Source organism: Xiphias gladius, chromosome 15 (genome assembly GCF_016859285.1).
Source record: "Xiphias gladius isolate SHS-SW01 ecotype Sanya breed wild chromosome 15, ASM1685928v1, whole genome shotgun sequence".
NCBI lineage: Eukaryota > Metazoa > Chordata > Actinopteri > Istiophoriformes > Xiphiidae > Xiphias > Xiphias gladius.
In genome coordinates this window covers 10872017-10888232 of record NC_053414.1, presented here as the reverse complement: position 1 = coordinate 10888232, position 16216 = coordinate 10872017, and the positions used below count along the sequence as shown (strand labels likewise).

The 16216-nt window shown below is 40.1% G+C and overlaps 3 protein-coding genes across 3 annotated transcripts in view; all 3 read left to right on the top strand.

Annotated features, from left to right (window-relative positions):
• Positions 1-1424: 1424 nt before the first annotated feature.
• lap3 (leucine aminopeptidase 3) lies at positions 1425-8452 on the top strand. Its single transcript, XM_040144995.1, has 13 exons — positions 1425-1667; positions 1917-2032; positions 3739-3793; positions 3878-3983; positions 4078-4237; positions 4349-4513; positions 5720-5878; positions 6014-6138; positions 6281-6369; positions 6484-6586; positions 7489-7568; positions 7662-7774; positions 7899-8452. Exons 1-13 carry the CDS (start codon positions 1569-1571, stop codon positions 8083-8085), a joined length of 1557 nt encoding a protein of 518 aa, XP_040000929.1. The 5' UTR covers positions 1425-1568; the 3' UTR covers positions 8086-8452.
• Positions 8453-9461: 1009 nt separating this feature from the next.
• med28 (mediator complex subunit 28) lies at positions 9462-12881 on the top strand. The gene is made up of 4 exons (XM_040146371.1): positions 9462-9660; positions 11166-11232; positions 12048-12160; positions 12473-12881. Exons 1-4 carry the CDS (start codon positions 9502-9504, stop codon positions 12674-12676), a joined length of 543 nt encoding a protein of 180 aa, XP_040002305.1. The 5' UTR covers positions 9462-9501; the 3' UTR covers positions 12677-12881.
• A 1598-nt stretch (positions 12882-14479) lies between these two features.
• Positions 14480-16216, top strand: part of klhl2 (kelch-like family member 2) — an 18000-nt gene continuing 16263 nt past the window's right edge. Inside the window, exon 1 of the mRNA XM_040147225.1 lies at positions 14480-14805. Coding sequence (XP_040003159.1) covers positions 14738-14805 — 68 coding nt within the window. The 5' untranslated portion in view covers positions 14480-14737. The remainder of the gene's footprint in view (positions 14806-16216) is intronic.

Genomic DNA, 16216 nt, shown 5'->3' with positions numbered 1-16216 from the left:
TAGCTGCATGTGTAAATACATGATTATTTTTTCATTGTATGTATGGAATTTCAGCAACAGTTTTGTTACGTTTCTCAGAATAAAGTCTTAAGTCTGAAGGATTTGAAGTCAGCCTTTTACAGTAATTATCTTTTCAGTGATTCCTGGTAGAAAGTTAGTTGCCACAATGCAAGCATAAACATTTATTTCATAGTGACTGAAGGGCTGACATATGATCTCCTGTAGTGAAACTGTCCAAGGAAAGATGTTTGATTTTCATTCAATTTAACTTTGGAAAACTGGTTGTAATAGTTGCTGACATCTGATGTTGCTGGCTGCTATGCAGGTCAAAATAAGAATGATTTTATTCAGCGCAAATAATGAGTTTGGCCATAGTTAAAGGACATTTATGAAAAGTAATAGACTGGTTATACTCTTGTGTGTAGAGTTGGCTGCATGTCTTTATGTCTTTTCTTCAAGATTTTCTCTAAATCAGGGAAACTGGAGCTAACAAACCTCAGACAAACATATTTATTGTAAAACATCAAATAAACAATGACTCACAGTGCATATTTCTTTTTAATGTGTGGTTTGTTAGATTTATGACCTTCCAGGGCTCCGAAGCTTTGGATTTGCCCTTATATGTTTCATATATCTGTACGGTATATAATATTGTCTCTCCCTTAAAAAATGAAAAATTGAAAAGCAGATATCAACAAAAGGCTCGAATGAAGTCAGACTCCGAGATGTCAACTCAGATGTCAGAGCCGTAGTTTAAGAAGCTACAGTGAGTGAAAGTTTCTTCATAACAGCTGACAACAATTTAGCAGATATTTGGAATGTGGAAAGATTAATGCAAATGACCACTGGAGACCTTGCAAATAATAATAACCTTCTCAGTAGGAAATTCCGCCTGAAAGCTACCATTATTTGGGGACTTAGTCATATTGTTAACTGGCTGATTGACTAACTAAAATTTTTAAATTCTGCCTGGTGTGGTTTGTCACGGTTTTTTAATATGATATTTATTGAGGTCAAATATTAACAAACATATCAAGATTCAAGATTTCACATACCTATTGCACAGATTTTGAAACTATACATATAAATAAAACGGATAAGTTAAAATAAATTATAAAGACAGATAGGTGTGTGTGTGTGTGTGTGTGTGTGTGTGTGTGTGTGTGTGTGTGTTTGCGTGTGTGAAAATTACCCAAGGTGATAGAAAGGAAAAAGAAAACCAAATAGATACATATAATGACAGTAAGTAAATTAAACGGGGCCAAAAAGTACTGAACCACAGAGAATTTTTTGGGGCTTTTTTTTCTTGTTCTTTTTGCTACTTTCTCCATTAAGAAGAAAAATATATTCATTTTTAGAAAAGAAACCAGCCTCCGACCAAATATTTAAGGTTTTAACTCACGTCTGCCGCCAGGTGGCGACAATGATCGGTCTTCGTCGCTTGTTGGTGACATAATAACAAACGCGACTGTGTCACATCGATCGGCTGCTTTCGACACGTTTGCGACCTTTAAATATCTCTATCGGTGATTATTATTATTTTCTGTCAGTTCGTACATGTCCAACAGATGAGAATGCTTCTTGTGAGGAGAGCCGTGCGGACGGCGGTGCGGACGAACCACTGCAGGTCATTTTCTGCCTCAGAGACTCACCTGAACCAGAGAAAGGTGAGGAGCCTGTCAGACGTTACCCAACAATACAGCCGACAGAGAGTTACACCAGTGACTTTCCGCAGCTGTATTTGTTCATGTGAGCATCAGTGTGTGTGTGTGTGTGTGTGTGTGTGTGTGTGTGTGTGTGTGTGTGTGTGTGTGTGTGTGTGTGTGTGTGTGTGTGTGTGTGTGTGTGTGTGTGTGTGTGTGTGTTTAATGAGTTTAATGTTAACGCTCGTTGTGTTTGTGTGTGTGTCTCTGCAGGGTTTGGTGTTGGGGGTGTTTGAGAAGGAGGGAGAGGAGGGCAGCCTTCACCTGACAGAGGCAGCCGCAGGGTTTGACCAAACTCTGTCTGGAAAACTCTCTGAACTACTGAAAATGTGAGTCTTTATTATCTGTAAACTGACAGGGTACAGTTGTCGGCACAAAGTTTGGGCAAATTACATATTTAGTTGTTGTTTTTTGTTTTGTTTTTTAAGTGGAGAAAGTTAAGTACAACCCCTGCAGCAACGAGACATTAAAACATGAGCTTTTCCTCAAAAATTAATGCACAGTTACTTTTACTTCATGAACTTAGAAAATAGTAATTGTTTGCAGATTTTCAGTTTGCTGCAGGGGTTGTACTTACTTCTTTTCATTTAAAAAAAAATCAACAAAATATGTAATTAGCCCAAACTTTTGCATAAAACTGTGTGTCTTGTTATGTGATGATACCAATATGCATTCAGTTGGTAGTTTATCACGTACAACCCAGCTGAAACTAATGCTGATTCATACATCAGCCCTGCAGTAAATCCTACCTTCATAAAGGTTATAATGCTCAGTTTCAGCTGAAACTGTTTTAAAGAGGTGTTTGTTCAACTTTAGGTTCGTTTTACAGGCTGAGGCTGAAATATTTAGTTTGTCCTCATTGATTTAAAAAAAAAAAAAAAAAAATGGATGGAAAAGAAATTAGAGACACTTCTCATTATAGCACAAATTACCAGCTCCAGAATTTGAATCAACGCCTCTCTAAAACATTAAGCTTGAGACCTTGGGAACAGCAGTTGTCAAAACAATTTCAACTCAAGGTCCACTTACTTGCTTTTTCTGAAGCTTTCGATCACATTGTCATCATCGACAGATGAAGTTTGCTCAGTTAATTTGAAAGAAAACACTTTCCAATAAATGTTTGAACATGGTTGGAAAAAATGAATATTTAAAGTTCTTTGACAACACTTCATCTGCTGATAATAATGTGTCATACAGTTGAAAGCTCCTGAACAAGTGTGTAAGGGGGCCTTGATTGTGACTGGATATTATTTAATCAACTCTCTAAAACAGTTTGTATAAAACAATGAACAATATAATTTTCATGAAGGTAGGATTTATTGTTTTTAAGTGTACTTCATACACTTGAGTGTCTACTGCCTGATATTGACAAATGTGATGCACTGTTTAAGATCTACACTGGATAACATCTGAGCTGATACTGACCTAATTAAGTAGATGGGGTGTCAGGCAGATGTGACAGTCCACATAAAACATCAGTTATTGTAAAATTCTAATAACATACTTAAATAAAAACTCTAGAACAATAGAAGATTAAAATGTGCACAGGCCTAGAAGAACGACTATGTATGAAATAGATTTTATATTGAAAAAGAAAACAGAGCACTGGTATTGGATTGGTATTGGCCCATACCCTGAGTTTAACCCGTTGCCAGACACCCCCATATTTGTGTGCAAGCCTAAAAATAATGTACCCAAAATAAAAAGGTTACTGTTCTTAAACCCTTTTGATTACGGTCGTAACCCTGGTCTCCTTCTGTGTCAACAGCTGTTGCCGTAATATGGGGATCCGGAAAAGCCCAGATAGAATCAGGAGACTTAGAGCTTTCAAACAATGTATAATTTGTCAAGGTTGTGTTAAGACTGAGCCCGGTACAGACCAAAACACACGTCAAGTAGCGCTACCAAGGCCAAACATAATATTGGATTCCTAATGGATATGAGAAAAACACTATGTCTAACTAAGTTGTTCCAGAGTGGTGTGTATTCTGTGTACCGTTTTGTTTAATGAACTTCTGTTTTCGCATTTTTCCAGCTCTGGGCCTGCGCTCAAGAAAGGCAAAAGCAGAATATTTTATGGAATCCACAAGGTAACAAAGGCATGACATCAGATTAAGAAAAATACATGACATGACAGCATCAGAGTAATTACATCCATTCCGCATCTTCTCCAGGACTTCCCCTGTGTAGCAGTAGTAGGGCTGGGTAAGAACAATTCAGGGGTGTGTGGCGCAGAGAGCTGGGACACCAGCAAGGAGAACATCAGACAGGCAGTGTCAGGTAAGACACGTGTCCTCTGCTCGTCTCAGTACTGGCTGCGTGGAGGATTTGCTGGAGCTGACTGATGCCTGTGTGTTTGTCTGTGTGCGCTCAGTGGGCTGCCGGCTACTTCAGGACCTGGAGGTGAACCACGTGGAGGTGGACGGCTGCGGTGACGCCCAGTCAGCAGCTGAAGGTGCTGTTCTGGGCTTGTTTCAGTACGACTTACTCAAATCCAAGAAGAAGGCCCAAGTAACAACGCAGCTTCATGGAAGGTAGACTGACAAATGTAACCTAAAGCTGGGGCAAGCTTTTGCGTTTTGGTGAGTTTCAAACCAATGCAGTATTGTGTTACTGTGTATTTGTCTGTGTGTAATTATTCTTAGTGCTGACTTGGTCGGGTGGGAGAGAGGAGTTGTGTATGCAGAAGGCCAAAACCTGGCACGGCTACTAATGGAAGCTCCGGCAAATCACATCACTCCTACTGTCTTTGCCAGCACCATTGAAGAGAAACTAGCACCACATGCTGAACGAGTCACAGTAAATAAGAGGTTTGTGCATCATTCATCATCATTACTCATCGTCACCGGCATTGATTTCACCGGCATTACTCCTCAGAAAAAGAAATTTACTGTACGACTGTTTAGGATTTATCTACTATGTATGTATCTGTCAGTTGAAGTACGTGCAACTAAGACACGTGAAATACAGTATTTTAATTTGTCGCATTGTTGAAGTGCATTTTAGACATATATACCATTTAATCAATTTGTTTTCAAGGCATGGTGGGACACAGAACTGCTTCATACAGTGTTACCAGTTATTGGGCTACTTGGATTGCATGTTGTGGGAAACCTTTAGATAAATATAAAGATAAATATCGACCCGATTTAGGATAATTTGGGAAAAATTTACAAATTTTGGCTTCTGAATCAGCTTTATAGTATTTTTGAACATTTTGAGCATTTGGGTTAGAAACTGTCAATTCTAGAGTTGAAACAATTAGTGGATTAATTGATTAGTCAGTTGATATAAATTTAATCAGCGACTGCTTAGATAACCGATTCTTTTTCAAGCTGTGTGCCAAGCATCCCCTCGTTCCAGCTTCTTAGTTATGAGGATTTGCCGCTTTTCTCTGTTTTCTTTCATGATAAAGTAAATGTTGTTGGGTTTTTGATGGTTGGTTGGAAAAAAACGAGCAATTTAAAGAAGGAAACTGGGATGGCCTCTTTTTTCCTTTTTTCTTTTACTATTTTCTTACATTATACAGATGGAACGATTAATCGATTAATAAAATAATTGTTCGTTGCAGCACTAATCTGATCTGGGAGCACTTCTGAATCTACTCTTAGTAGATAGTTTATATCCTTAAGAAAAGTGACTCGAAATTATTATTATTTTTTTTTTTTTCAAAATGGGCAGCAGATATTCAAAAGGATGACCCATCGTAGCAGCAACATGACAAAAAAATGTGAGGCTGCATACCAGGGAAATCTACCATTGTAATATGAAGGGTGTATTTTCAGTCAGACTCTGCTCTGTAGTATTCAAACTGAAAATAAAATGAGCATTGCTATTAACAACTCATGTGAACAGCTATATCAAAATGTTTGATCATTTAAAGTGAGGTCTAGTCTGATTATCGTGGTCCGTGTCACTTAAGTCGACATGACAGTTTGTGTTATATGTCCCTTGTGTGGTCTGGAGAGTGGATGAGGTGGAAGAAGATTTGTCTCATAGTTTGTGTGTTTACGCAGATCCCAGGCTTGGATAGAGGAGCAACAGATGGGAGCTTTTCTCAGCGTGTCTAAAGGTTCGGAGGAGCCCCCTGTCTTCCTGGAGCTACATTACAACGGCTCACCTGACAGCACGCAGGCCCCGCTGCTCTTAGTGGGCAAAGGCATCACCTTTGACAGGTAAACCATAATAATACATACTCCACCGCACTAGGATATCCAATGAACCACGCTTACTGCTTAACATATCTGAGTTCATTTAAACAATACAGCACTCTCATTGTGGCCAGCTGACCCCTCTCTCTGTGTTTGTAGTGGTGGTATTTCTCTGAAGCCGTCTCCTTCTATGGACGCAATGAGAGCTGACATGGGCGGCGCTGCCACCGTGTGTGCGTCCATTGTCACAGCAGCAGCTCTGAAACTGCCGGTCAACATTATTGGTGAGTTTTTCTTTATGTTTGTACAACACTGAATCTCAGTAGATGTTGATGACTTTTTTGACACATATCAACAGGAAAAAAAACGTATTGTAAATGTTAGAGTGGAAATGAATGTCTCAGCCTGTCTTTCTGCTACAATCAGGTCTGGCTCCTCTGTGTGAGAACATGCCCAGTGGAAAGGCCACTAAACCAGGTGACGTTGTAACAGCCAAGAATGGAAAAACAATCCAGGTGGGGTGAACCAATGATGAAATTTTTAAAGTTAGAAAGGGTGATCTGAGTGTGTTTGTACATTTGCATGTGTGTGTACAGATGAAAAGACTTTACTGTTCTCTCCACATACAGGTTGATAATACAGATGCAGAGGGTAGACTGATTCTCGCTGACGCACTCTGTTATGGACACACCTTCAGCCCCAGAGCCATTGTCAATGTTGCTACACTAACAGGTGGGGTTTTTACAAGTTAGTGCTTTTGACGCCTAACTTTAACCACACTTTAAACAAAGTCTTGAGCCTTTGCTTGTTTGGTTTGGGCTGGTGTGAAAGCTGCCATTTGGAGTTGTATGCAGACAAAACAACTGGATCACCACTTGAAAATGGGAGTCTTGGTCCGGTTCCTACCTGACTCTGGTGCGGTTTATTTTTGGGGAGTGAAAACAAAGCTGGCAAACCATAGGACTGTGTGATATTAAAAAGGATTTTAGCATGAATTTAAAAGCTAAACTACCGTTAAACTATCTGCTGACCATGAACTGTCAAAGAAGCAGTGCCATACAGTTTATATTTACACAAGATCATTTGGTAACCATTGTAACACGAATGCACATCCCAATGTGAGGGTCTTCCCTGGTCGATCAGAGTGACAAGCAGTGTTACGCTTGTGTCTCACTTTTCATTCAAAAAGTGAGTGAAACGGAGCGGTCATTATCCATGACATATACGGTCCAGTTGACTTCTGGACTACTAACGCTCATAATCAATTATTTCTCAATGAGCTCTTTGTGACACCACAGAAGATAAATAAACACATAAGGTGCAGATAAGTGCAGCATGACTTGCTGTCACTCAGTGGAATATTATTTCCCTACATCTAGTGCTGATGATGCAGGATGCGATCCCATTAAATTCAATCACTGAGCTACCTTTCAGTTTAAGTACTCCGTGTTTACCGCTCTTGGTTTGTTGCTAATAAATCGGTGTGATCACAAAATGGGCCATAGCTAAAAGACGAGTTGTTATGGACCAGTGGAACTGAACTAAAGGTTTGAAAGTGACCTTATGCATTATTAAATTAATGGTATGTAGCTATAATTAGTAAATATTAAAATGTGTTTTGTTGTGTCTTCAAGGTGCGATGGATGTAGCACTTGGCTCAGCAGCAACTGGAGTATTCACAAACTCTGACTGGCTCTGGGAGCAGCTGCACAAGGTACTGTATATGCACAATAAACACACAACGTCAGGGTCTCTCAGCTCCTGTGTTGACAAAAGGCGTGTGTCTGTGTGTGTGTGTGTGTTGTAGGCCAGTGTTGTGACAGGTGACAGAGTGTGGCGGATGCCTCTGTTCCAGCACTACACCAGACAGGTGACTGACAGCCAGCTGGCTGACCTCAACAACATTGGCAAGTACAGCCGGTACGTATCTACTACACTCAGTGAGCGCCTGCAGCTCCTACTACAGACATCAGATCCTCTGAGCAGTCTATTTATGGCTTTATTTACCTGCGTTTGATTGTTCGGCCTGTCGATTTCTACTTAGTTCTGGCGGTGCATGCACGGCAGCCGCATTCCTGAGAGAGTTTGTCACAGCTCCCCATTGGGCTCATCTGGACATCGCCGGTGTGATGAGTAACAAAGACGAAATTCCCTACCTGCGGAAAGGCATGTCTGGACGACCGACACGTACACTGGTGGAGTTTGCTGCCGGGCTAGCACACCACAGCTGAGAGATGGACACAATATCTGATAACATACCAGACTCTCTGACCATCTTCTGGCAGGTTTCAACAGTGATCTTTCCACAGAGAGACAGAGAGCTGATTGCCAAGGGTCAAAGTCCATGCATAATTCAATAGTATAATTTCCTCGGCGGAACTAATGATAGAAATATGAAATACAAATATTTTTTGAAACATTTTGATGGACCTTTAGTGTTTACATACAGCAAATGCATTGGTCTAAGATTTTCTTTAGGCCTCAATGTAATACACATTTTCGTCTCGACACTGTTGTAACTTCAGCTTAAAAAAACTCAGAGCTCCCTAGTAACTACATAGTAGCTCAGATCATTTATATGTTGTATAAATAAACTCTGTGTGTCTTTAATTAGGTGTGTGAGCATGTGTGTCTTTTTATGATTGTTGTCTCTTTGGTTCTGTTGTCAGTACACAATGGATCTCCAGGTATGTGGACACCCAAACATTATATACAGTATATGATTGTTGAACATCTCTTTGCAAAACCATGGGTATTAACTTGCTGCTGTGACAGCCTCCACTCTTCTGGGAAGGATCTCTGTAAGATTTTGTAACCAAGCACTAGTGAGGCAGGGACTCAGATGTTGGGTGATGCTTGGCTCACAGGTTGTGTTTTAAATCATCTCAGAGTTGTTGGATGGGGCTGAGGTCAGGGTGGGAAAACCATTTCTTTATAGTCCTTTGTGAACAGGACTATTTTATCTTGAATCAGGAAAGGGTCTTTTCCCAAACTGTTTAAAGAAGGGCTGCAATTAATGATTTATATTCATTATTGATTAATTGGAAAAAAAAAATAGGTTAAAAAAGTTCATCAAAGTTTCCTAAATCCCAACATAAATTCTTTAAATTACTTGTTTTTTCTGAGCAACAGTTGAAAATGTCAAGATACGCAGTTGAGTATCACATAAGACAAGGAAATGGAGCAATATCGATAATTAAATAGTTTTAGACTAATTTTCTGTCAAATGATTAATCATTCTGGCTTTAGTTGCAAGTGCACTATTGTCCAAAATATTACTGTATGCCTTGACCTTATAAAGAGGTGTGTCTGTTATTTAGCCTACCCTCATTGTTTTGAATGGAGTGGAAAAAATTACAGGAACGCCTGTCAACACAATGTGATACAGTTCAACAACACAACAAACTGAAGCCTCCAAAATGATCACACGGTTGAATCAACACGTCTCTAAAACATTTTCAACGAAAACTTAACATAACATCCAGGAAGGTAGGATTTACTGCAGTGCTGCTGTGTTGCGGTAGACTGAATTAGTCTTAGCTAAGTGAATAGGGGTGTCCGAATACTTTTGTCCAGAAGGCAGCGCACACAGTAGCTACCTGCGCGCATGTGCGGACCGAGTAGAAACAAGAATCACCCAACTCAAGATGGCGTCGTCCATGGGCGGAATGTTTCCCGGACAGCAGCCGCCTGGTGCGCATCCCGTCGGGGGTCCTGGTGGACCGGGCCAACCGGGCTTACCCGGTACCTCTACTAGGGCTCAGGGTAACAACACGCTGGTGGATGAACTGGAGGCTTCCTTCGAGGTAGGAGGCTAATGGGCTACCTTCCGTTAGCTGTGTGTGCTAACTTGTTAGCTAGCGTCAGGTGAGGTTTATTTTTTCGTTAGGTACCTGGTGTTACCCCAGCGTGTCTGTCAGAGGGCTAAGAAACACCTTACTTTTTTCACAGCAACCTTACTGAGTAAAACACACAAAGATAACCGTACTCTTTTCTAGCGTTAATGCTAAGTTGTTCTCATACTTCAGCCTTTACCTCATTTATTCTGCTTTTCAGCCCTAGTCTCTCCCCTCGTCAGCTACCATAAAGAAAACACACTGGCTCACACACCCAGGTTGGCTTGGCAATTGTCAGCTGTGTGTAATTCCTGAACGCAACACAAATAAATGCTAAACATAATAACAACGCAGTTGCATCCCTGGTTTCCTACACTCAATATGCTGCAGTTGCATCCCTGGTTTCCTACACTCAATATGCTGTAGTTGCATCCCTTGTTTCCTAACACTTTCCTTTAGCACTATAAGAATCACATCGTATGATTCTGTCCACTTACTTCTGGTCCAGGGCTGTTTTTCATGGTTCGGGCTAGGTCCAGATATTTTAAAGTTTCAACATGAAATTGTCCGTAAGCGCAAAGGAAGGTGAATAAAGAAATATTTTACTCTATTCTCTTCAGCGATTAATCACTTTGAGTAATTTCTTAAGAAAAATAACCAAAATTGTGTGGTACCTACTTTTCCAATGTGGTTATTTGCTGGTTTTCTTAGTCTTCAACAATTGTAAACTGAATATTTTGGGGGTTTGGACTAAAAACAAGGACAAAATAAGATATTTGAAGATAGTATCTTGGACTCAGAGAGACTCTGATTAATAATTTTCACTATTTTCAGCCATTTTATCGACAAAATGATTAATTGATTATTCAATTAAATAAATGGCAGATTAATTGATAATGAAAATAACTGTTAGTTGCAGCGCAAGAGCTTGACTGATCTGCACAGAGCCCAGGCATGAACAAATGGAAAGAAACAAATATGTGACCACTGATAGTTTATCATTAATATAGGTCAAAGACAAAAGGGCACAGCCACCCAACTGGCAGGATAGTAAGACAAAGACACTGGGTCCCAGCAAGAAGTTGTGGATCTCCAAGGTGATTTAAACATTTGAAATACCTGATGAATTGTAACGCCAACTGTGAGTCAGGCCTGGTCGCCCAACGTATGCTCTTTAGGGACCAAATCCCTGTGGTGGTTTCTACCTCTGAGTACATTTCTCTAAGCTATGAATTAGACTACAAAGCTGGTATCATTCAATGGGAAACAGATGGTCATGGCTAAACATCATTTGACACGGCCTGTCCTCAGAGACCTGCTGATTGTCATCCACATTTATTATATCAACGATATTACGTCAGTTAACTAGAGGGCTAGAAAACCACCTTTACTCAAGCCCAAAAGAGCAGGATTGATATCCACTCATACAGAATAGGGCAAATTTACTAATATTGCTCTCTGGGTTTATTCTGTAGGCATGTTTTGCATCCCTTGTAAGCCAAGACTACGTTAATGGAACGGACCAGGAGGAGATTCGAACTGGTGAGTGAAGCCATCACTTTTTTGGCTGTTTAGGTTTATGTTTATGCCATATTGTAGTCTTTATATTGATTTTCAGTACACAAAAAAACAGAGTACACCCCTGGTCATTATCATTAAAACGTTAAGTTATTACAAATCCTCTCCATTTAATAGTATTTTAATAGAAAATGAAGTTGAAAAACAAATGTTTGGCTAATTAAACTATAGTGAAAAGTCCATATTAAAGAACAAAGCGCAACAACACTGGTTCCCTCTGTTTTTCAATGCAAGGTTACATAATATGTATTGCATATATAAATATTAAAATATTATGACTCTTCCTATACCTCCTAACTACAGCTTCCACTGTGTATCAGGTTATGTTCAGAAACCCACTGATGCTCTCGTACCCTCTCCCGTCTTTATGCAGTCTCACAGTCTGGTTTCTTAACTGGTTCAGGCAAGTTCCTCACTATGTGAAGCCATGTTGCGTTATACAGAACCCAGAACAAAACCGAGAACGTTGTGGTGTTCACGTCCTTTTTATAAACTTGTTCATGCAGTCAGCCTTAATTGCAAATCACAGGTTTAATCAAATTAGTTGCAGTGATCACGTTTACTCACGTTTTTTACATTGAGGTTGTACTTCTGACCCTGTATTTTTAATGCAGTCTATCTAACCTGTTTGTTTTTACTTCAACTTCACTTATACTTAAAAATAATACAATTATTTTAAGAAAAACTGTCAGTTTTTAATCATTTAACATTTTAGGCATATTGCACAGAGCTGTACTCAGTTTTGTTGTATACTGTATAAATATGTCTCTTGATTGCAGGTGTTGACCAATGCATACAAAAGTTTCTGGACGTGGCTCGACAGACAGAGTGCTTCTTCCTACAGAAAAGGCTCCAGTTATCTGTGCAGAAACCAGAGCAGGTGGTGAAAGAGGTAAATTATTACACTGGCTTGCCTTCTCATTGTTCTTAATTGGTCCTCTCCACATCCCAATTTTTACCCACTTTTTTCAACCATTTTTTTCCTTGTAGTTTTTGGCTTTTGTAAAAACTACTTAAGATTCCCAAACTATTTGTCTAAGCAAAAAACAAACTCCTGGATATCCAAAATTCCATATGAGAACTACTACCCAGAATTTATCGGCCTTTATTTCTTAGACCTGAATTTGTGAAATACCATCAGTGTTTGTGTCATTTATTAAGGTTTCCTCTCTCTTCTCACGTACATGTTTTTTTCTCACTTCAGGATGTGTCAGAGTTACGTAATGAGCTACAGAGGAAAGAACTGCTGGTTCAGAAGCACTTGTCCAAATTGCACCACTGGCAACAAGTGCTTGAGGACGTGAGTGTACAACATCGCAAACCGACAGACCTTCCTCCTCCTGGACCACTGGCCTTCCTGGAGCAGGCCTCTGCTAGTCTGCCCCCTGCCCCTTTAAAACCAAACTAACACACGAACACTCAAGGAAAGTACACAACACGTATGTCATGTGACGCCCACTGTCAACCTGTGAGGACACTGGGGAACAGTTTGCTGTCTAGGGAAATCATTCGCACAGATTGTTTTATTTCAACTTTTTTCAGTATTTTGATTAATGTACAGTATTTCTGCTGCTGAATTTTTTTTACCGTAAAAATAAAATAAAATTTGTGAGTATTTTGAATATGGACTGAAAGTCTTATGTTTTTCTTGTTTGTACAGTGCATACATTTAGACATTTTTGTCATTGAAAGCAGGGTCAAGCGCTGACGGTACAATTTAAAGCGGCATTCCACCAATGTAATGCATGACATAAAGAGCAGTTTTCCAGACTGTGAAAACGGTCTGGAAAACTGGTAATGTCTGGTAATGACTGCTGTGGCTCTGGAAGACTTTTGTTAAATCTGGAAAAAACAAACCCTGATGATATATCAAACATGGGCATTTAGCAGGAAATAGATGCTATCGAGGTACATAATAGGTAGTTTAGTATTCAGCTCTTTTTTTTTTTTTTTGGAACTTGACCCACACTTGGTACTAAAAGTCTGAAGATCCGCATCACTTTCGACCATTTTCTGTTTAATCTGACTCTTACAAGTCCCCCAAATTTATAGAAGTGGATGAAATCCTCAAAGCTTCTCCCTCATGTGAGAGAATATCTGAAATAGCAAGCACTGTAACATGACAATCTGTTTTCTGTTGAATGATACCAGCTTTGTAGTCTAATTCATAGCTTAACGATGCATAATTTAAAATATCCACTTTATTTACATAAAACATCAAAGTGGAATCTTTTCATTATGGGTAAAAAAAAAAAAAAAAACTGCCTACAGCTTTAATTCCCTGTCACTTGTCATGACAGAGAAATTACTTCTGAGATGCCATGACTGATCCTCCTGACAGCCTGTTGTCTCTAATGCATTCAGTGTCTTCACACCACAGCAGACTTGTTCTCCCCATCTTCACGGCTATAGCCTGTCCACTGACAGTACAGCCAGACACAGATCTTTACAGATGGGCTCTGGGGACAAAGAGTTCTACAAAACAAGGGTCTTGACATGAAAAAACTGGGAACTGTGGCTTTAATTTATGAGACAGTAAGTCAAAATTTTTACTTTCAAGTCATAATTAAGAGATAAAAAGAGGTTGAATTAATCCCAATTCTCAGACATTAAATAAAAATTACGATATATATCAGTATTTTCAGTTACGAGATACTAAGAATTATGAGATATGAAGTCAGAATCATAAGTCAAATTTATGAGACATGAAATTTATGATATATCGAAATTATGACATTGTAAATAAAAATTATTAGATAAATCAAAGTTTCAAAAATCTATATCATTGGGATAGAAAATTAAAATGAGAAGTCAAAATCATGAGAAGTCTGAGGAACTTGTAAGTCAAACTTTTGAGGTAGTTTGTCAAAATTATGACAAAGCAAATAAAAAATGAGGAGATAGTTGAAATTATAAAATGTTACGTCAAATCTGTCAAAATAAAAAAGAAAAATTAAATCAGTGAGAGATAGTTTTTGCTTAACTTTTCATCTGCCTTTCCTGACCAGTCTTCCACAGCTAGGGGGAGACAGTGCCTTCTTCTGGGACGCCTTGGCTGCTCAGAGGACCGTCTTTGCCGACATGTCCTTGTTTGTGCGTTTTAATCAGCGATTGGAAAATAACAGGTAGCCGTGTCCGTCCGCCTCTCGCACCCATATACACCCAGGAGGGTAGAGGTCGTGGGGGGGGGGGGGCGGGACGTGGGAATGAAATCAAAATAAACCTCACCTGACACGGCGGTCGGCTCCTTTCCCTGGCCCACAGAGGAAGCGGTACCGCTGGGTACCGCAGCCGGGGTTTGAATCGCAACGTGTTTGCACAGCGAGCCGCCGCAGTCGGGCTGTGTATTTACATGAAACGGGCAGCTGCAATCGGGCTGCCGTCAGCCCGCCGCGCCGCCCCTGGACAGAGGACCGCCGCGATTCACGCCTGAATTTAGAGCCATTAAAGACGACACTGTGGATATGGAATGGTGCATGCCGCTGGGCCAAGTGTTCCGCCTCTGAAAAACACCGGAATCATGGACAGTCATCCGCTGTAAGTGCAAAAAGCTGTGCATGGCTGTGTCTGTCTCTCTCTCTCTCTCTCTCTGTGTGTGTCTGTCTGTATGTATGTGTGTGTGTGAGTGAGAGAGAGAGTGTGTGTTGACGTTTCCCAGTGGCTGCTTGACTGATGGTGCCGCATTGACAGAGACAGCGGCCAGCCGGTGTGGCTGCTCACTGACCGGGGGTGGGGACCGGGGACTGACACCCAGCCTGCCTGCTCCCGGAGGATTTCTGGTCATGTGTGTTGTTTTGTTTACCGTAGAGAGGACGCATGTTTACTGCTATAAAGCCGTGTGTGTGTGTGTGTGTGTGTGTGTGTGTGTGTGTGTGTGTGTGTGTGTGTGTGTGTGTATGGGTGGGTGTGTTTGTGACTGAAAACAAGGACCACGTGATTTTTTTGCCAAGAGCAAGATAATTATATATAAGTGCTGGATGTTTTTATTGTGGAAGGGAGAGGCCACTGGTGTGTGCTGAACAGTGGTGGAAGGTAGTACATTTACAGTTCTGAGGTACTTGTACTTTACTCGAGTATTTCCATTTCCTACTATTTGTACTTCTACCCTACCACACTTCACAGGCAAATATTGTACTTTATTACTCCACTGCATTCATTTGACAGCTACAGTTACTGGTTTCAAGATTTCACATGCAAAACATATTTAAGCTTATAAAGCTTACATCATAAACCCCTTAACAGACATGTTAATGTACCCAAAAAATGAAGGTTACTGTTTTTCAGACCTTTAACAAAGGGAGCATAAGGCCTGTAGTGGTACCTTTTGTGTGGAAAACACTTTGGAGCCATAGCCACAACAGTCTGAACCACTTCTATGGTAACAGCTGCTGCACTGATACGGGGATCCGTAAACTGCTTTGCACAGTTGGAATCAAGAGACTTAGAGTTTCAGGAAATGTATGATTTGTCAAGGTTGTGTGAAGATTGAGTCCGGTACAGACCAAAACACACCGAAAGCAGAGATACCAAGGCCAAAGCGTCCCACAGGTGGGACGGTGTATTTTAAAAGGGTAGTGGTTCCCAAACTTTTTGGCTTGTGACACTGAAATGATCCAATGTAGAGCTGCAGCGATTAGTAGATTAATCGATTGGTTGATGGACAGAAAAATGATATGCAACTATTTTGATGAATGAGTAATCGTTTAAGTTATTTTTCAAGTAAAAATGTCCAAAAATTGCTGTTTTCAGCCTCTCAGATCTGAAGATCTTCTGCTTTTCTTTGTTTAATGTCAGCGTAAACTCAATATCTTTGGGTCTGGGACTGTTGGTCAGACAAAACAAGACGTTTGAGGATTTAAACTTGGACTCTGGGAAACTGGGAGGGACAGTTTTCATGTTTTTCAGAAATTTAATTGAACTATTTTTGAATAGTTTGAATAGTCTGAAT